The sequence below is a fragment of the Bos javanicus genome, chromosome 11 (assembly GCF_032452875.1).
Source record: "Bos javanicus breed banteng chromosome 11, ARS-OSU_banteng_1.0, whole genome shotgun sequence".
In the NCBI taxonomy this organism is placed as follows: domain Eukaryota; kingdom Metazoa; phylum Chordata; class Mammalia; order Artiodactyla; family Bovidae; genus Bos; species Bos javanicus.
In genome coordinates this window covers 93,607,550-93,628,335 of record NC_083878.1, presented here as the reverse complement: position 1 = coordinate 93,628,335, position 20,786 = coordinate 93,607,550, and the positions used below count along the sequence as shown (strand labels likewise).

Here is a 20,786-nt window from a genome sequence, read left to right as displayed (position 1 = left end):
CTGTTATTTTACTCTATTTCTTTGCATTGATCGCCAAGGCAGGCTTTCTTTTCTCTCCTTGCTATTCTTTGGAACTCTGCATTCAGATGCTTATATCTTTCCTTTTCTCCTTTGCTTTTCACTTCTCTTCTTTTCACAGCTATTTGTAAGGCCTCCCAAGAGAGCCATTTTGCTTTTTATGCATTTCTTTTCCATGGGGATGGTCTTGATTCCTGTCTCCTGTACAGTGTCACGAACCTCATTCCATAGTTCATCAGGCACTCTATCTATCAGATCTAGGCCCTTAAATCTATTTCTTACTTCCACTGTATAATCATAAGGGATTTGATTTAGGTCATGCCTGAATGGTCTAGTGGTTTTCCCTACTTTCTTCAATTTCAGTCTGAATTTGGCAATAATTGTTATGGATACCCCTTTATGGGAAACCAGGACTTTGCCCCAAGGCTGCACTATCATTTCTCTTGACTATTCCTCCCTTGTCTCTGCATCCCCTCCTTTCCTCTCCTTAGAAATTGGGGAAGGTCAGGGAGGCTGAATGAAGCCTATTTCATATAATCAAGAAGTGGGAGAAGCAGAAAGGCCTTGATGGTGAATCTTAGTCACTATATCACCAGGGACCAGAATCAATAGATAGGACTAGGGCTCTGGCTCTTTGTCTGCATTGAGGAAGGAATTCAGCAAAGAGATGGAAAGTAGTGAAACAAGTAAAGTGTTTATTAGGAGGAAAAAGTGGCTGTGGAGAGACACACAGATTGGATCGGAGAGTTTTGTGCCTTTGGGGTGGTTTAAATCACTTACATGGGGGCAGTTCTTCACATTTCCTCTGGCCATTCATCTTGCTTTATCTGGCTCTGAGTCCATATTTGGTCTGACTCAAGGCCCTCTTCTGTGTGCACATGCGTCTTTTAGCCAAGATGGTTCCAGCACAAGGGTTTCTGGGACATTAACAAAACGTTATTATCTGGTGTCCCCTCCCTTCTCTGACCCCTGAGGAACCTTTCTGCACATGTGTAATTTGGAAGGTCTCCTTGACCTCAAGAATGAGAAATGTGTGGTCTCTTTATTTCTTATCAAAGCAGGATTCAGCTTCTCCTTCCTCTTGAGACTCCTGAGAGTCCCTTGGACTGCAAGGAGATCCAACCAGTCGATCCTAAAGGAGATCAGTCCTGAATATTCATTGGAAGGACTGATGCTGAAGCTCCAATACTTTGGCCACCTGATGTGAGGAACTGAGTCCTTGGAAAAGACCCTGATGCTGGGAAAGATTGAAGGCAGGAGAAAGGGACGACAGAAGATGAGATGGTTGTATAGATGTCATCACTGACTTGATGGACATGAGTTTGAGTAAGCTCTGGGAGTTGGTGATGGACAAGGAAGCCTGGTGTGCTTCAGTCCATGGGGTCACAAAGAGCCGGACACAACTGAGCAACTGAATGGAACTGAACTGCTCCCGCCATTATCTTTATCTTTGAGTATTTGTCCACAAGGGATAGATTTCAGCGGCTCAGCCTGGGGTCCATATATCCCCTGCTTCACTATGAGAGTCTTCCCAGAGTGAAGCTGACATCCATGTTGGGAAACCTGGCTTTTAGAGAAATGGATGATTTCAGGACTGGAGCAGAGAAAGTGCAAGATGAGTCTGGAATATCTTGATGTGATAGAAGGCAAGAAAGTGTTCAGAGAATGGTGGAAACATCAACAGGCACAGAAGTAATAGCTTATAACTCACTGGACAAAGCCGGAAACCGTAACTCTATACCAATATAAGTAAATGAATAGATGGGAAGAAGTTTGATGAGGGATGAGATATTTATGCAATTTCAGCTATCTTCCCATTCTGTCTTCAGTGCTTATTCTGTTCTTTTCTCCTAGCCAGCTTTCTCAAGGCTTGCTTCATGTCCCTGTTCCTAAGGCTATAGATAAAAGGGTTCAGCATGGGGATTACCACAGTGTAAATGACAGTGACCACCCGGTCCTTTGTCACTGAGTAGGTGGATGAGGGGCGGATGTACACTGAGATGGCAGTCCCATAGTATAATGCCACAACTGTGAGGTGGGACCCACAGGTGGAGAAGACCTTGTACCTGCCTCTCCCAGAAGGGACTCTCAGAACAGCACGGGTGATATAGACGTAAGAGACAGTAATGAAGATGAAGGGACTCATGATCACAAAGGAGCCCTCTGTGAAAGCCAAGAGCTCATTGAGAGAGGTGTCAGAGCAGGAGAGCATCAGCAGAGGCTGGACATCACAGAAGAAGTGGTGGATGACGTTGGGTCCACAGAAGGAGAGGCGGGCCATAAGGATGGTGTGGGTGAGGGAGTGGAGGTGGGACACCAGCCAGGATACTGTCACGAGCTGGAGGCAGCGTCTGGGGTTCATGGTGGTGGTGTAACGTAGTGGGTGGCAGATGGCCACGTAGCGGTCCAAGGCCATGGCAGCCAGGAGGAAGCTGTCAGTGATTGCACAGGCCACAAAGAAATACATCTGCGTCAGGCACTGGGTGAAGGGGACCTTCTTGCTCTTGCTCTGCATGTTTGCCAGCATCCTTGGCACAATGACGTTTGTAAAGCAGATGTCCACAAAAGATAGGTTGGAGAGGAAGAAGTACATGGGGGTGTGGAGGCGGACATCCCCTTGGATGGCTGCAATGATGACTGAGTTGCCTCCCACATTGACCAGGTACATTACCAGAAAGCTGGCAAAGAGCCACACCTGCTGTTTGGGGTCACTGCTCAGTCCCAGAAGGAGGAATTCAGTGATGTGGCTCTGGTTTCCTCTTGTCATTGCTGTCCCCCAAGTGGAAAATCTAAAGGAATGCTAGGCATGAGTCCTGGCTTGGAATCTCCAGTTCTGAATTCTGATGAGTGGCTGGTATAGTTGACAGGCACATGGATTTTAGCGTCACACATGTCTGGCTTTCCATCTTGTCTCTGCCACTGACTGACACACAACACAAAGTCACCTCCTGAACTTTCATTACCTTAATCCATAAAGACAGAAAGTATGAAATTTACCTCCTCAGGCTATTCTGTTTTGGACAGGAATTCTTTTTCGTTTCCTCAAAACAAATATCAGAATACCTTAACTTCTCCATAAGAAAACATATACATCCTACAGATGGTTTTCCTAGCTCCACTCTCTTTGGAAAAAGTTTGTGAAATGCATTTGGGGGTTTGAATAACAATCACTTTATGAGTACCATGAAATTGGAAAGTCTACAACCCTCCAGGAGATGAAACTTTATGGTACAGGGACAGAACCAGTTTCTGGAGTTGTGTGGCATGAGGGAAGACCACTTTCTGGCATCAGGAGAGAGCACCTGTTTGGTTGGGTTAATTTATTTCATTCAGGTGGGTGGTAATTAGGAAGTCATCATGGAAGTAACAGGTGAGTGTATTGACAGTAGATCAGAGCTGAGTCATAAATTGTAACCTGAGCATAAGAACTATATAAATGGAGTAAGTAGGCTGGCAGATAACAGTGAGAGGACTGGATAGCAAGGTTCTGGGCTTCAGAAGCTGGATTCTAATCTGAAAACTGGCACAGAGGATCCAGAGAACAAAGCAGGACCCCTGTCGGAAAGGAATTGTCCCTCTGCTCAGCAATTATAAAGGTGGAGACTGAGCTGCAGTGGAATAAGATCAGAAATCAACTATCAGCCCTCACACCCAGGATCAGATCCTGGTTATCAGCCAGAACTACCTGAGGCTGAGTCAGTCATTCTGTGCCTGGACTTGGGTTCCTACTGTCCACCTTTCCTACAATCAGAATTATTTCCAGAAGTGAACACAGGAAGTAATCTGTAGCTGTCTCTCAGTGATTGCTGATAAAGAGTGAAAAAGATATATAAAAGATGAGTGAGAAGAAGTCTACACTCAAGGACACTGAGAACTAATTTTTTAAAAATGTTTCAAGCCCTTAAATGAAATTCTCTGCATCATTGGAAAGGATCGCCACAGTCTGCATCTTGGCACTTTCCTAAGATACAATGGCATAGGTTCCTATAGCATCTTTTTCTCCCCAATGTGCTTTGGATCAAGATGATTTCTCCTATTAGGAGACCTGATTGACATAGGAGAAGGCCAGGGTATTACTTCTCCAAGGACATCTTCCAGGGATCTTATTGGCTATTCAACACTGTATTCCCCAGTTCACCATTGTATCCTTGTGGTTAAAAAGTACTGATTAAACTTAAAAGCTTTTGCACAGCAAAGGAAACTATAAGCAAGGTGAAAAGACAATCCTCAGAATGGGAGAAAATAATAGCAAATGAAACAACTAACAAAGGACTAATTTCCAAAATATACAATCAGCTCATATAACTCAATGCCAGAAAAACAAACAACCCAATGAAAAAGTGGGAAAAACATTTCTCCAGACATTTCTCCAAAGAAGACATACAGATGGCTAACAAACACATGAAAAGATGCTCAACATAGCTCATTATTGGAGAAATGCAAATCAAAACCACAATGAGATATCACCTCACACCAGTCAGAATGGCCATCATCAAAAAGTCTACAAACAATAAATGCTGGAGAGGGTGTGGAGAAAAGGGAACACTCTTACACTGTTGGTGGGAATGTAAATTGATACAGCCATTATGGAAGATGGTATGGAGATTACTTTAAAAACTAGAAATAAAGCCACAGTATGACCCAGCAATCCCACTTCTAGGCTTATACCCTGAGGAAATCAAAATTGAAAAAAGATACATATATCCCATTGTTCATTGCAGTACTACTTACAATAGCTAGAACATGGAAGCAACCTGGATGTGCATCAACAGATGAATGGATAAAGAAGCTGTGGTACATATACACAATGGAATATTACTCAGCCATAAAAAGGAGTGCCTTTGAGTCAGTTCTCATGAGGTGGATGAACCTAGAACCTATTATACAGAGTGAAGTGAGTCAGAAAGAGAAAGATAAGTATATTCTAACACACATATATGGAACTAGAAGAATGGTACCGAAGGACTTATTTACAGGGCAGCAGTGGAGAAACAGACCTAGAGAATAGACCTATGGACATGAGGAGAGGGGAGGAGAGGATGAGATGTATGGAAAGAGTAACATGGAAACTTACATTACCATATGTAAAATAGATAGTCAATGGGAATTTGCTATATGGCTCAGGAAACTCAAACAGGGCTCTGTATCAAGCTAGAGGGGTGGGATGGGGAGGGAGATGGGAGGGAGGTTCAAAAAGGAGGGGATATATGTATACCTATGGCTGATTCATGTTGAGGTTTGACAGAAAATGACAAAATATTATAAAGCAATTATCCTTCAAAAAAAAAATAAACAGATTTTAAAAGAAAAAAAATACTGAACACAATGAAAGTAGTTACCATGTGCTAGGCACTGTATGATGATTTAATCCACCTAAGAACTCCCACACTATACAGATGAAGAAGCAATTACACAACAATTAAGAGATGTTCAATAACTTGCCCAAGATTATACACTGAGTAAGTGGTTATAATTCCAACCCAGAGCAGTTTTGTTTCAGGGTCCTGTTCTTAGCTATTAAACTATACTAATTCTCTCCCTATGAAGTACTTGCAGACTTCATTTGCAGAGTAAACTCAGAATGGGTTTCCCAGGTGGCTCAGTGATAAAGACTCTGCATGCCAATGCAGGAGACGTAAGAGACACGGGTTTGATCCCAGGGTTGGGAAGATACCACAGAGAAGGAAATGGCAACTCAATCCAGTATTCTTGCCTAGGAAATCCCATGGACATTGGAGCCTGGTGGGCTACAGTCCATGGGGTCCCAAAAGACTCCGACACAACTTAGTGACTGAGTGCACACAAAATTAGAATAAGCGACTTTGACAGCTACTTGAATGACTGGGACGTGTTGCATAGGGACCTGAATCAGATTCTTTGGATCAGGAGAATTAGTGGAAATAGTATAGGATTTGGGTTCTACCCCTGGTTTAGTTACTTACCAGTTGCTTCCCCTGAAAAGTCTTTGTGCCTAGTTTATTTTTCTCATGAAAATATGGAAGTGCAATGCCTATTTCCATCAGAATGTCGTGGGCATCAAATGGGTGAACATATCTTTGAAAAGGAGTGAAAAGTGCTTTGTTAAAGACTGTGTGCTATAAAATTTGTACTAATTATATCAATAATATATAATGATAGAAGTAATATAAGAAACAATGAAAAATCACAATTCTCAAGTTGTTCAGTCACTAAGTCATGTCCGACTGTTTTTGTGACCCCATGGACTGTAGCCCACCAGGTTCCTCTGTCCATGGGATTTTCCAGGCAAGAATATTGGAGTGGGCTTCCATTTCCTTCTCCAGGGGATCTTTCTGACTCACGGATTGAACCTGCTTCTCCTGCATTGGCAGGTGAATTCTTCACCACTGAAGCACCAGGGAAGCCCAATAATTCTTGTAAATATATAATAACTGGTTAAGCTGGCTAAGGTAAAAGAAAGTGAGGAAGAGTGTGATTGTGTGTAAAATAGTGAGATGACCACTGAAAGGGGAACAAGATCAAAGCACGGAGAGCTGCAGAATGGGGATGTATGAGAATTTCCTGGTCAGAGAAGGGGAAGGAACAGAGATTCTAGTGGGCTTCCTGCTTTGTAGGGTCTTTCCTGCGGCAGTGACAGGTAAATTAAGGGGCCTGGTACTGACAGTCAGCCCAGGATCAGATGGTCACTGAGTGTGGTTTCAGATAGCTCAGCAAAGCCAGATGACCTTTCTTCATGCAATATCTTTCGCTTATTCAAAAGCCATCTGATGTGGTATAATAGACTATCAGTTCCCCAGCTCTTCTCATTATTTCTATGCATCTGCCTTGATACCAAGGCAGGCTGTTTCTGAGCTGAGATAGTGGGAGGGATGGGAAAGAGGACAGCTTCCCTTTTCCATGTCATCTTTCTCTTGCCTCCTCTGGCCTTCCCCAGGACACAGCTTCAAATCCTCCCTCCACTTCTCATCCTGTTCTTCCTTTACCCCATTGTTGACACTCCCATGTGAACAGATAGGTCACTGGTGAGGCATAGTATGAACAGACCCAGGGGTCCGAGGATTCTTCCTCTTTAGTTAGAAAAATTCTTCCTTCATGTGTTTTACAGATTCTTTTACAAAGGATAGATAGTTTTGAAGATAAGCTTTCAGTGCTAAAGAAAAGTTTCAAAATCAAATTCTACTCTACATGATCAATTTGCAGAGAGCCAACTGAAGCCTCTGCAAATTGATGCTAGGATTGATGCTGAAGTTGAAGCTCCAATGCTTTGGCCACCTGATGTGAAGAGCCCACTCACTGGAAAAGACCCTGATGCTGGGAAAGGCTGAGGTCAGGAGGAGAAGGGGACGACAGAGGATGAGATGGTTTGATGGCATCATCGAATCAATGGATGTGAGCTTGAGCAAACTCTGGGAGATGGTGAAGGACAGGGAAGCCTGGCCTGCTATAGTCTATGGGATTGCAAAGAGTCAGACATTACTTAGTGACTGAACAAAAACAGTTGAAGCCTCAAGAACAAAGTTGGTCATTTAGTGCTGTACCATCAGTGAGCTGCAGGACTAGTGTAACAGTCCAGGAGTTGGAAAAGGTCATTGGGAGGATATGACTGCTTGGCTCTTGGAGCTGAACCTGGGCAGTCAAAGGCTCTTTCCCCAACCTTTCCTTGGCAATTACACTCTGCCTATTGTTCCCACAATAGAAGCTGTTCCAAGGAGACAGCCTTAGAGAATAAGATGTGTTGGGATCATCTGTTGATACACGGACTGAACCAGTTAAGGTCTCTGTATAAACTGTTAAGATTCTGGCAGGCAGGTGTGGAGATCTCCTCCTCTTAAGGCCATGCAAGAAAACCTTGTAAGTTCCCTGGCTTACTAAAACTGCCACCTACCCATCCCTCCTACCCATCTGCCTCTTTCTTCTCTCCCTGCCCTCTGTGTATGGGTGGGGGTGGGGGCAGGGCTGGTTTCAGATTTCATCCAGGAAGCTCTTGAGGTGGTGTCCCCGTGCTGCTCTGAGGCTGTGGTAAAGCCATTGAGGTAGACTTTTCTTTGATACAAGACTGGCTTTGGGGACATTCTGAAGGCAGGCTGGAATGATGGAAGCTGAACTTTGGCCCATCAGCTTCAGCACAGCTACTCTTTCTCTGAGTTGATCCCTTTGCTTGGAGTTTCACTCACTCATAGCCAGTCCTCCTCCTTTTTGTGAATGGAGAAGGGAGACAGAGGTGTGTGGAGGAGTTTGAGGTTCTCAGATAAAGAAATAAGGGATGCAGGTTGATGCGGAGCAGATGACCTGTCTTGTAGCCCAACTATGGCATTATCTTGCTGCATGTAATTGGGCAACTTGTTTTCCTTCTCTGTAAAAATGAGTGTATCAGATAGGAGGGCTTTAATGTTTCTGACCCTCTAAGGTAGACATATTCTAGGTTGAATATGGTTGAAGATTACAAGTTACTTACTCAGGTAAGGGATGGTGACCTCCAGGGTGGTCTTTGTGTGTGTGTGTGAGGTCTCAGTAGCTTCTCCTTAGTCCTCTTGACCATGATGTCTAGAGGTGGATTGGAGGGCTTGAGGCATAGAAGGAATGTTCATATCAGGTTAATAAAAGGAAGAAGCCCCATATTCTGGACAGAGGTGTCAAGACCGGCAATACTGAGTGCCTGTGATAGTTGCCTCAGCCTAGAGATGAAGTTATGAATTCCTGAAGTGGCTATACTTCTCCTTCCTAAGAGGTGACTCCTCTGTGTAGCCCCTGGCACTGGAATCATGAACCTTTCTCCAATCCCCAACTATCCACCACCTGACTCCTTCAGGTTCCTCAGATGTTAAGGGATAGGATGGGGACCTGGGAGTACCTGACTGTCCTGCACGTGACTTCATCCCAAGAGGCCAGGCAGCCTCCCCAGTTATCAACCCCAGGGAGCTCATTAAACACTATGTTTGGAGAGAAGTAGGACCTCTCAGTGGAAACCAAGGAAACTCAGGCTACCATGGCAGTGTTTTTCTTAGTGTTCCAGATAATTAGTTGCTTATTGTTCTAGTGATTTTTAAGGAGACAGGCAAATGCATAGAGAAAGCCTGGGGCTTCTCCCAAGATGTGGAGGAGAATGTATCAAGAGAAGAGTTCAGATCTTCATATAAAAGTTCTTTGCAGATTAGTTGGTGCTAATATAACCACACTTATCAATCCATCCATTAAAACAAACACTTAAAAAACTATATATTACTTAAAGTTTACCATTGTAACCATTTTAAAATGTATTAAGTGGCAGTAAGTACATTCACACTGTGATGCAACCATCATCACCATCATCTCCAGAGCTTTTTTATTCTGTATGGAAACTCTGTACCCATTGAGCAAGAACTCTCCATTGCTCCCTGTCTCCAGCCCCTGGAAACTATTGTTCTACCATTTGTCTATGAATTTGATGATTCTAAGTATCTCTTAGAAGTGGAATCATAGAGTATTTGCCCTTTTGCATCTGACCCTTTTGCATCTTCAAGGTTCATCCATCTTGTAGCATATTTGTTTCATCCATTTTTGAGGCTAAAGTGCAATTCTGCAGTCCAGATAGAACCTCAGTCTTAATGTTTGCAGCAAAATCTTTAATTTGATGAGTTACTGTATCAGAGAATGACAGAGCTGCGGTTCTTTTTACTGGCTTTTCATCCAGCAGGCATTCAGCCATGTCAACTGGAACAGGATTTGTTTCTCAACTGCTGTGTGTACTTACCCAGGAAGAAGCTTAGTTAGCCTGTAAGATGCCTTGATGGCTTCCTCATTTCCAATTTTAAGGACTAGAAAAAGCAATTTTTATTTTTTTATTGTAGTGAATTATACATAATACAATTTTTAACCCAGAGTGCTCCTAATATTCATGTTTAAAATATTCACTTCCTTTTTCTTTAAATGCCAAACAATTGGACTTAAAACAATGTTACAACTTAACTGACATCAAAATACTATTTGCTTTATATGGCACAATAATGTAAGTCATTCATATTTATAAAGTCAAAGAACAGATAGCTTTGTCATTTTAAAATTTCTTATTTACAGGGTTACCCAATTTCTCTGGGGTAGACTTCTCCCTTTCATGATTCAGAAAACTTCTAATATGCCAGTTTCATTTGTTTTAGTAGTTTTAAATGTAGATAGTGCAGTGTGGGTTGAGAAAGTGGATTTTCTTGTATCTCCTTTTGAGCCAATGGTCCAATTTCAGCCAACTGTTAAGTATAAGAAAATATAAGAAAAATGCAAATAGAATATTAAAATCTAACAAATATTTTTAAAAACTTAAATTATAAAATACTTAGAGATTTCAATAAGATTTTGAAACAGAGAAATTTTGAAAAATTAAAAAATACTAACATTATTATCAAACAAGGTAAAGTGTACTTCCTTCTTACTGGGTTTCCATATATGGGCAACAAAAAATACCAGATTTCGAAACAACAATTTATTAGATGATAATGAGGTTAGAGAGATTATATGGTATATAAAGAAAATTAATAAAACCATAAAAGTACTAAAACCAAACTGAGTTTATTTTAAATACAAAATCAATATGCAGAAATCAGTATCTTCTCTATACATTAACAACAAACTGTTAGAGATATTAAGAAAATAATCCTGATTTAGCAAGCGGGGGCTGGGCAGGGAGGCGCAGCGTGGGCTGCATCGCTTAGAGTAAGGATCTGGCCTGAATACCCCGAGCGCTACCTGAGTGAAATAATTTGGGCTAGCAAACCAGACTGTGGGATATCTACCACGCGAAAAGCCAGCCCTAACCTAAGACACCACCAGGCCCGTGCATGGAACAAAGGACTGGACAGAGATAGCCGGTTGCAGACCGTCCCCCTCCGGTGACAGGGAGCCAGACCTGGAAAGGGGCAATCACAGCCCCAGAGAGACATTATCTACAAAACTGTAAGCAGGCTTCTTTGCTAACTAAAACTTCTTGGGGTTCTGGACAGTCAACATCTGCCTGAGAAGGTGCGCCGGTTGTACACCCAGATAACCGAGCGGTGGGGAGGCGATGTCACAGCAACCGCGCTTGCCAAACACCTCATCATTGAAAGACAACTATATGTCTTGTGTTTCTTGTCTGAGCTGCTCGGACTTGGGAAGGGTACAAAACGCAGGCCCAACCGAGTCTGTGCCTCTGAGGACCACCTGAGTGCCTGAACCTGAGCGGCTAAGACCTGGGAGGTGCAAGCAGCCCAGGGCCGGCCGCGGATGGTTCCGGCAGAGCAATCTAGAGCTTGAGCACTGTGGGCAGGGAGGCTACACGCACTGTGAGCGGGGGCAGGCCCAGTGTGAGTGAGGCACTGCGAGCACACGCCAGTCTTATTTATTTGCAGCGTCCCCCCCTCCCCACAGCATGACTGAACAAGTGAGCCTTAAAAAAATTTTAAAAAAGGTGTCCACCACCACCCCCTTTGTATCAGGGCGGAAATCAGACACTGAAGAGATCAGCAAACAGAAGAAGCTATAACAGAGGGAACCGCCTTGGAAGCGACAGGCAATAGATTAAAACCCTGTGATGTTTTATCAATGGTGCTGCATAGAAGGAGAAGTTTTGAGACTACTGTAAAAATAAGACCAATAACTGGAAGCAGGAGGCTTAAGTCCAAACAATGACTCCAGGGAACATTAATTGACAGGAGCTCATCAAATGCCTCCATACCTACACTGAAACCAAGCACCACACAAGGGCCAACAAATTCCAGGGCAAGACATACCAAGCAAATTCTCCAGCAACACAGGGACACAGCCCTGAGCTCCAATATACAGGCTGCCCAAAGTCACCCCAAAACCATAAACATCTCATAACTCATTACTGGACACTTCATTGCACTCCAGAGAGAAGAAATCCAGCTCCACCCACCAGAACACTGACACAAGCTTCCCTAACCAAGAAACCTTGACAAGCCACCTGTACAAACCCACCCACAGCGAGGAAATGCCACAATAAAGAGAACTCCACAAACTGCCAGAATACAGAAAGGACACCCCAAACTCAGCAATTTAAACAAGATAAAGAGACAGAGGAATTCCCAGCAGGCCAAGGGACAGGATAAATGCCCACCAAACCAAACAAAAAAGGAAGAGATAGGGAATCTACCTGATAAAGAATTCCAAATAATGATAGTGAAATTGATCCAAAATCTTGAAATCAAAATGGAATCACAGATAAATAGATAAATAGCCTGGAGACAAGGATTGAGAAGATGCAAGAAAGGTTTAACAAGGACCTAGAAGAAATAAAAGAGAGTCAATTATAATGAATAATGCAATAAATGAGATCAAAAACACTCTGGAGGCAACAAATAGTAGAATAACAGAGGCAGAAGATAGGATTAGTGAATTAGAAGATAGAATGGTAGAAATAAATGAATCAGAGAGGAAAAAAGGAAAACGAATTAAAAGAAATGAGGACAATCTCAGAGACCTCCAAGACAATATTAAATGCTACAACATTCAAATCATAGGGGTCCCAGAAGAAGAAGATAAAAAGAAAGACCATGAGAAAATACTTGAGGAGATAATAGTTGAAAACTTCCCTAAAATGGGGAAAAAAATAATCACCCAAGTCCAAGAAACCCAGAGAGTCCCAAACAGGATAAACCCAAGGTGAAACACCCCAAGACACATATTAATCAAATTAACAAAGATCAAACACAAAGAACAAATATTAAAAGCAGCAAGGGAAAAACAACAAACACACAAGGGAATTCCCATAAGGATAACAGCTGATCTTTCAATAGAAACTCTTCAAGCCAGGAGGGAATGGCAAGACATACTTAAAGTGATGAAAGAAAATAACCTACAACCCAGATTATTGTACCCAGCAAGGATCTCATTCAAATATGAAGGAGAAATCAAAAGCTTTACAGACAAGCAAAAGCTGAGAGAATTCAGCACCACCAAACCAGCTCTCCAACAAATACTAAAGGATATTCTCTAGACAGGAAACACAAAAAGGGTGTATAAATACGAACCCAAAACAATAAAGTAGATGGCAACAGGATCATGCTTATCAATAATTACCTTAAACGTAAATGGGTTGAATGCCCCAACCAAAAGACAAAGACTGGCTGAATGGATACAAAAACAAGACCCCTACATATGTTGTCTGCAAGAGACCCACCTCAAAACAGGGGACACATACAGATTGAAAGTGAAGGGCTGGAAAAAGATTTTCCATGCAAATAGGGACCAAAAGAAAGCAGGAGTAGCAATACTCATATCAGGTAAAATAGACTTTAAAACAAAGGTTGTGAAAAGAGACAAAGACGGTCACTACATAATGATCAAAGGATCAATCCAAGAAGAAGATATAACAATTATAAATATATATGCACCCAAGATAGGAGCACCGCAATATGTAAGACAAATGCTAACAAGTATAAAAGGAGAAATTAACAATAACATAATAATAGTGGGAAACTTTAATACCCCACTCACACCTATGGATAGATCAGCTAAACAGAAAATTAACAAGGAAACACAAACTTTAAATGATACAATAGACCATTTAGACCTAATTGATATCTATAGGACATTTCATCCCAAAACAATGAATTTCACCTTTTTCTCAAGCGCACATGGAACCTTCTCCAGGATAGATCACATCCTGGGCCATAAATCTAGCCTTGGTAAATTCTGAAAAATTGAAATCATTCCAAGCATCTTTTCTGACCACAATGCAGTAAGATTAGATCTCAATTACAGGAGAAAAACTATTAAAAATGCCATCATATGGAGGCTGAACAACACGGTACTGAATAACCAACAAATCACAGGAGAAATCAAAAAAGAAATCACAATATTCATAGAAAGGAATGAAAATGAAAACACGACAACCCAAAACCCGTGGGACACTGTAAAAGCAGTCCTAAGGGGAAAGTTCATAGCAATACAGGCATACCTCAAGAAACAAGAAAAAAGTCAAATAAATAATCTAACTCTACACCTAAAGCAACTAGAAAAGGAAGAAATGAAGAACCTCAGAGTTAGTAGAAGGAAAGAAATCTTAAAAATTAGGGCAGAAAAAAATGCAAAAGAAACAAAAGAGACCATAGCAAAAATCAACAAAGCCAAAAGCTGGTTCTTTGAAAGGATAAATAAAATTGACAAACCATTAGCCAGACTCATCAAGAAACAAAGGAAGAAAAATCAAATCAATAAAATTAGAAATGAAAATGGAGAGATCACAACAGACAACACAGAAACACAAAGGATCATAAGAGACTACTATCAGCAATTATATGCCAATAAAATGGACAACGTGGAAGAAATGGACAAATTCGTAGAAAAGTACAACATTCCAAAACTCGACCAGGAAGAAATAGAAAATCTTAACAGACCCATCACAAGCACGGAAATTGAAACTGTAATCAGAAATCTTCTAGCAAACAAAAGCCCAGGTCCAGATGGCTTCACAGCTGAATTCTACCAAAAATTTAGAGAAGCGCTAACACCTATCCTACTCAAACTCCTCTAGAAAATTGCAGAGGAAGGTGAACTTCCAAACTCATTCTATGAGGCCACCATCATCCTAATACCAAAACCTGATAAAGATGCCACAAAAAAAGAAAACTACAGGCCAATATCACTGATGAACATAGATGCAAAAATCCTTAACAAAATTCTAGCAATCAGAATCCAACAACACATTAAAAAGATCATACGCCATGACCAAGTGGGCTTTATCCCAGGGATGCAAATTTCTTCAATATCTGCAAATCAATCAATGTAATATACCACATTAACAAATTGAAAAATAAAAACCATATGATTATCTCAATAGATGCAGAGAAAGCCTTTGACAAAATTCAACATCCATTTATGATAAAAACTCTCCAGAAAGCAGAAATAGAAGGAACATACCTCAACATAATAAAAGCTATATATGACAAACCCACAGCAAACGTTATCCTCAATGGTGAAAAATTGAAAGCATTTCCTCTAAAGTCAGGAACAAGACAAGGGTGCCCACTTTCACAACTACTGTTCAACATAGTTTTGGAAGTTTTGGCCACAGCAATCAGAGCAGAAAAAGAAATAAAAGGAATCCAAATTGGAAAAGAAGATGTAAAACTCTCACTGTTTGCAGATGACATGATCTTTTACATAGAAAACCCTAAAGACTCCACCAGAAAATTACTAGAGCTAATCAATGAATATAGTAAAGTTGCAGAATATAAAATCAACACACAGAAATCCCTTGCATTCCTATACACTAATAATGAGAAAACAGAAAGAGAAATTAAGGAAACAATTCCATTCACCATTGCAACGGAAAGAATAAAATACTTAGGAATATGTCTACCTAAAGAAACTAAAGACCTATATATAGAAAACTATAAAACTCTGATGAAAGAAATCAAAGAGTACACTAATAGATGGAGAAATATACCATGTTCATGGATTGGAAGAATCAATATAGTGAAAATGAGTATACTACCCAAAGCAATTTATAAATTCAATGCAATCCCTATCAAGCTACCAATGGTATTCTTCACAGAGCTAAAACAAATAATTTCACAATTTGTATGGAAATACAAAAAACCTCGAATAGCCAAAGCTATCTTGAGAAAGAAGAATGGAACTGAAGGAATCAACCTACCTGACTTCAGGCTCTACTACAAAGCCACAGTTATCAAGACAGTATGGTACTGGCACAAAGACAGAAATATAGATCAATGGAACAAAATAGAAAGCCCAGAGATAAATCCACGCACATATGGACACCTTATCTTTGACAAAGGAGGCAAGAATATACAATGGATTAAAGACAATCTCTTTAACAAGTGGTACTGGGAAAACTGGTCAACCACTTGTAAAAGAATGAAACTAGAGCACTTTCTAACACCATACACAAAAATAAACTCAAAATGGATTAAAGATCTGAACATAAGACCAGAAACTATAAAACTCCTAGAGGAGAACATAGGCAAAACACTCTCTGACATACATCACAGCAGGATCCTCTATGACCCACCTCCCAGAATATTGGAAATAAAGGCAAAAATAAACAAATTGGACCTAATTAAACTTAGACGCTTTTGCACAACAAAGGAAACTATAAGCAAGGTGAAAAGACAGCCTTCAGAATGGGAGAAAATAATAGCAAATGAAGCAACAGACAAAAAACTAATCTCAAAAATATACAAGCAACTCCTACAGCTCAATTCCAGAAAAATAAATGACCCAATCAAAAAATGGGCCAAAGAACTAAATAGACATTTCTCCAAAGAAGACATACAAATGGCTAACAAACACATGAAAAGATGCTCAACATCACTCATTATCAGAGAAATGCAAATCAAAACCACTATGAGGTACCATTTCACGCCAGTCAGAATGGCTGCGATCCAAAAGTCTACAAGCAATAAATGCTGGAGAGGGTGTGGAGAAAAGGGAACCCTCTTACACTGTTGGTGGGAATGCAAACTAGTACAGCCACTATGCAGAACAGTGTGGAGATTCCTTAGAAAACTGGAAATAGAACTGCCTTATGATCCAGCAATCCCACTGCTGGGCATACACACTGAGGAAACCAGAAGGGAAAGAGACACGTGTACCCCAATGTTCATCGCAGCACTGTTTATAATAGCCAGGACATGGAAGCAACCTAGATGTCCATCAGCAGATGAATGGATAAGAAAGCTGTGGTACATATACACAATGGAGTATTACTCAGCCATTAAAAAGAATACATTTGAATCAGTTCTAATGAGGTGGATGAAACTGGAGCCTATTATACAGAGTGAAGTAAGCCAGAAAGAACACCAATACAGTATACTAACGCATATATATGGAATTTAGAGGGATGGTAACAATAACCCTGTATACGAGACAGCAAAAGAGACACTGATGTATAGAACAGTCTTTTGGACACTGTGGGAGATGGAGAGGGTGGGATGATTTGGGAGCATGGCATTGAAATATGTATAATATCATATATGAAACGAGTTGCCAGTCCAGGTTCGATGCATGATACTGGATGCTTGGGGCTGGTGCACTGGGACTGCCAGGAGCAGGAGCTCTGCCTGTGGCAAAGGTCATGAGGAAGGAGGCTTGGCATACGCAAAGGCGGGATTGAGCCTCAGGAGTACCCCTGGAAATTCTCGAGCATCTACCCCCAAAACCAGAATCTGCCTACTTTCTGCTTTGTGCTCTCACCTACACCTCTGACTTTACAGGGGGCTGTCCCCCATTACCTCTCTCTGAAAAAACAGTTAACTTACAGCTCCAGTTAATGAAGTTCCTGGGTGTGATAGTGTTTCAACCTACAAACTCCTTTGGAAGTCCTCTAGCCTGCCTGAATAGGTTTTTCTGGCCACATGTGATTGCTCAGAGCCTCCCAACTGTGAGAGGCATGAGATGTTCTAAACTGTCTAAATACAGATTCCTTTGAGCAGTTAAAAGATTGATTAGAAATTGTATTGGTGAAGGGTTTTTCACTTTTTGGGCCAATGTTTGCTGCTAAGTCTCCATATTCCTCACCTGCTGTGTCCCTGGCAGTGAATTGATTAATATAATTGGTGTAAGTAGTAGCTTTAATGTTTGTAACCTGGGACCCTTGAATTAATTCTTTTTCTTGTTATAGCCCACCACACCTTTGCCCTATAGGAATGCAACTTTATCTAATGCTTTTGGAGGGTACACTTGACTAATCACCTTTAGAGAAAAATAAGTTTTCTGAAGAAAGGGTCTTAAAATGTTAACAGGCCTCCGGGCCAGAAGATGATGCAAATCTCCTAAACTTTTGCATATGATAAGTTTGCAGGAAGAAAGCTTGGCTTACTTCATGACTCTACCCCTTCCCCCAGTGTCCTCTATGCATAACTTAAGGTATAAAAACTACTTTGGATAATAAAGTGCGGGCCTTGTTCACCAAAACTTGGTCTCCCCATGTCGTTCTTTCTCTCACCTTCTGGCTGAATTATTCAGCCTCTTTTCTCCACTGAATTTCCACACCGAGCTATCCTTATTTAACCACTCTTTATATCCTTAATTAACATTTAATTAAGCAATTGTTTCCTGATTCTCACCGATGCCGTCCCTGCTTCGAACCCAGAGGGATGGTATGGGGAGGGAGGAGGGAGGAGGGTTCAGGATGGGGAACACATGTATACCTGTGGCAGATTCATTTTGATATATGGCAAAACCAATACAATATTGTAAAGTTAAAGAAAATAAAATTTAAAAAAAAAGAAAATAATCCTACTTTAATTGCATCAAAAAGAATAAAATACCTAGGAATAAATTTAACCAAGAAGATGAAAGACCTGTACTTGAAAAGCATTCATGAAAGGAATTAAAGATGACACAAACAAATGTGAAGATATATGGTACTCAGGGACTCATATTGTTAAAATTCCCATACTACCCAAAGCAATATGTAGATACCAATGGCATTTTCAACAAGACTAGAACAACTCTGTTTATTGAAGAGACTCCCCTCTTTTTATTCTATATTCTTGATGACTCTGTTGAAAATTAGTTGATGGTATATACTTCGTTGTATTTCTGGGTTCTCTCTTCTGTTCCATTGGTCTTTATGCCAATACTATACTGTTTTGATTTCTGTGGCTTTGTAATATATTTTGAAATCATGAAGCGAGGCCTCTAGCTTTGTTTTTTTTTTTTCTCAAGATTGTTTTTGACATTTTGAGTCCTTTATAAAAGTTACATATGAATTTTAGGATTTTGTTGTCTATTTCTTTAAGAGAGTAATTGGGATATTAGGATTTAATAGAAATTTCAGTGAATCTGTAGATCACTTCATATATTATGGACATTTTAACAATGTTTCTTGCCTCTACCTGCTTGAATGGTTTCCACTGTTTGAAATACTCTGTCCATTTCTTCTTTCTATTAAATTTCTTCTGTCCAAATTTATGAAGTCTGTGTAATGTCTTATAAATAGTAATAGAGTTTTGCAGTTCCTTAAGTACTGACTATTGTCAAGCTTATGAGAGAATTACTTGCCAATAACTTTCCCCCACTATAAGGGATTCCCTAGTGGCTCAGATAGTAAAGTGTCTGCCTGCAATGCAGGAGACCCAGGTTCAATCCCTGGGTCAGGAAGATCCCCTGTAGAAAGAAATGACAACTCATTCCAGTACTCTTGCCTAGAAAATTCCATGGATGGAGGAGCCTGGTGGGCTACAGTCCATGGGGTTGTAAAGAGTTGGACATGACTGAGCAACTTCACTCACTCACTCATTGTCAAGCTTAAGAGGGAATTACTTGCCAATAACTTTCCCCCACTATATGGGTAGCAGAAACTGTTTTCCTGAAATCAAAATTCTTAGCAGTACTAGCTTGGTATTGAACTATATCTGGTCAAGGTCATTTATAGAGACTGAGTGATCTGGTTTCCAGTTCAATACTCTTACTGTGATTCAACACCACTTCCTATCACCTCTTTGGGTACCAAGTGAAAAATGGGTACAAAGCAAAGATAACCTGATCATCTCTTAGGTCATCACCCAGTTATGACTTGTAATCTTTTTGTTTTTTCTATGAGTAAACTTGGTCCTTTAATTTCCTCAGACCCCTCTTCATATCTTTGTTCCTCAGGCTGTAGATGAAAGGGTTCAACATGGGTGTCACTATTGTGTACATAACTGTGGCTACCCGGTCCTTCACCACTGAGTACATGGACAGTGGCCTAAAATACACATAGATGATACTTCCATAGAAGAAGACCACCACAGTGAGGTGGGAGCCACAGGTGGAGAAGGCCTTCCACTTCCCAGCCGCAGAGGGGATTTTGAGCACCGTGATGATGATTCTCAGGTAGGAGAAGAGAATGCACAGGAAAGGGGTGGCGATGACAGCCAGGGTCTCGGTCATCACCACAATCTGGTTGGTAGTCGTGTCAGAGCAGGAGAGCTTGAGCACAGGTTGAGTATCACAAAAAAAGTGCTTGATGACATGGGAGGCACAGAAAGACAGGCGGGACATGAGTAGCACACGCAGCACGGAGTGCAGGTGAGAGATGGTGCATGAACCCAGCAACAGGAGGAGACAACGCCGTGGGCTCATGACCACATCATAATGGAAGGGGTTGCAGATGGCTACCAGCCTGTCTATGGCCATTGAGGCCAGCAGGTAGCTGTCAGTGTTTCCCAAGGCCATGAAGAAGTACATCTGGACCAGGCAGCCCACATAGGAGATGAATTTTGTCTCTGAGAGTAAGTTCACCAGCATGTTGGGCACAATGACTGTTGTGAAGCAGATATCCATGAAGGACAGGTTGCTGAGGAAAAAGTACATAGGGGTGTGGAGCCAGGAGTCAGAGTGGATGGCCAGGATGATGAGTCCATTCCCCACCAGGGTGATCAGGTACATGACAAGGAATACAGCAAAGAGGGGTTTCTGCATCTGGGCATTGGAAGAGATGCCCAGGAGGATAAAGTCCGCAGTGCTGCTGCTGTAGTTCTTTATCTCCATGTCCTTGACCTCTTTGTCAAGGTTTGGAGGCCCCGTGGGAGAGATGCGAAGGGCAATTTGATGAAGATGGCTCTTTCCTAACCTCCAGCCTATTAAAAAAAAGGAAGCCCACTGCTTTTTGTTAGGATTTTAAAGAATAGTTATTTCAAAAAACTACAGAGATCAGGGGATAAAACCCAACAAGGGGAAAGGTAAACAATTCCAGGCTACTCCCTAAATGAGAAGCTAAGATTTTCCCAGGTGTTCTTAGAAACATCTATGGAGCATAATTTTTTTGAGTTCTCTTTTGAAAGATTCTTTGGTTGTTTTACGTTTTTGCT

General features: G+C 41.2%; 2 protein-coding genes across 2 annotated transcripts; both read right to left on the bottom strand.

Annotated features, from left to right (window-relative positions):
- Nucleotides 1-1,843: 1,843 nt before the first annotated feature.
- LOC133256624 (olfactory receptor 1L4-like) lies at nucleotides 1,844-2,791 on the bottom strand. The gene has a single exon (XM_061431399.1). It carries the CDS (start codon nucleotides 2,783-2,785, stop codon nucleotides 1,844-1,846), a length of 942 nt encoding a protein of 313 aa, XP_061287383.1. The 5' UTR covers nucleotides 2,786-2,791.
- Nucleotides 2,792-19,466: 16,675 nt separating this feature from the next.
- On the bottom strand, nucleotides 19,467-20,481 carry LOC133256574 (olfactory receptor 1L6-like). Its single transcript, XM_061431366.1, has one exon. It carries the CDS (start codon nucleotides 20,464-20,466, stop codon nucleotides 19,531-19,533), a length of 936 nt encoding a protein of 311 aa, XP_061287350.1. The 5' UTR covers nucleotides 20,467-20,481; the 3' UTR covers nucleotides 19,467-19,530.
- Nucleotides 20,482-20,786: the final 305 nt, after the last annotated feature.

Coding starts and splice junctions, on each gene's coding strand:
- LOC133256624 (XM_061431399.1), bottom strand. CDS start 2,785: ATGACAAGAGGAAACCAGAGCCACATCACTGAATTCCTCCTTCTGGGA.
- LOC133256574 (XM_061431366.1), bottom strand. CDS start 20,466: ATGGAGATAAAGAACTACAGCAGCAGCACTGCGGACTTTATCCTCCTG.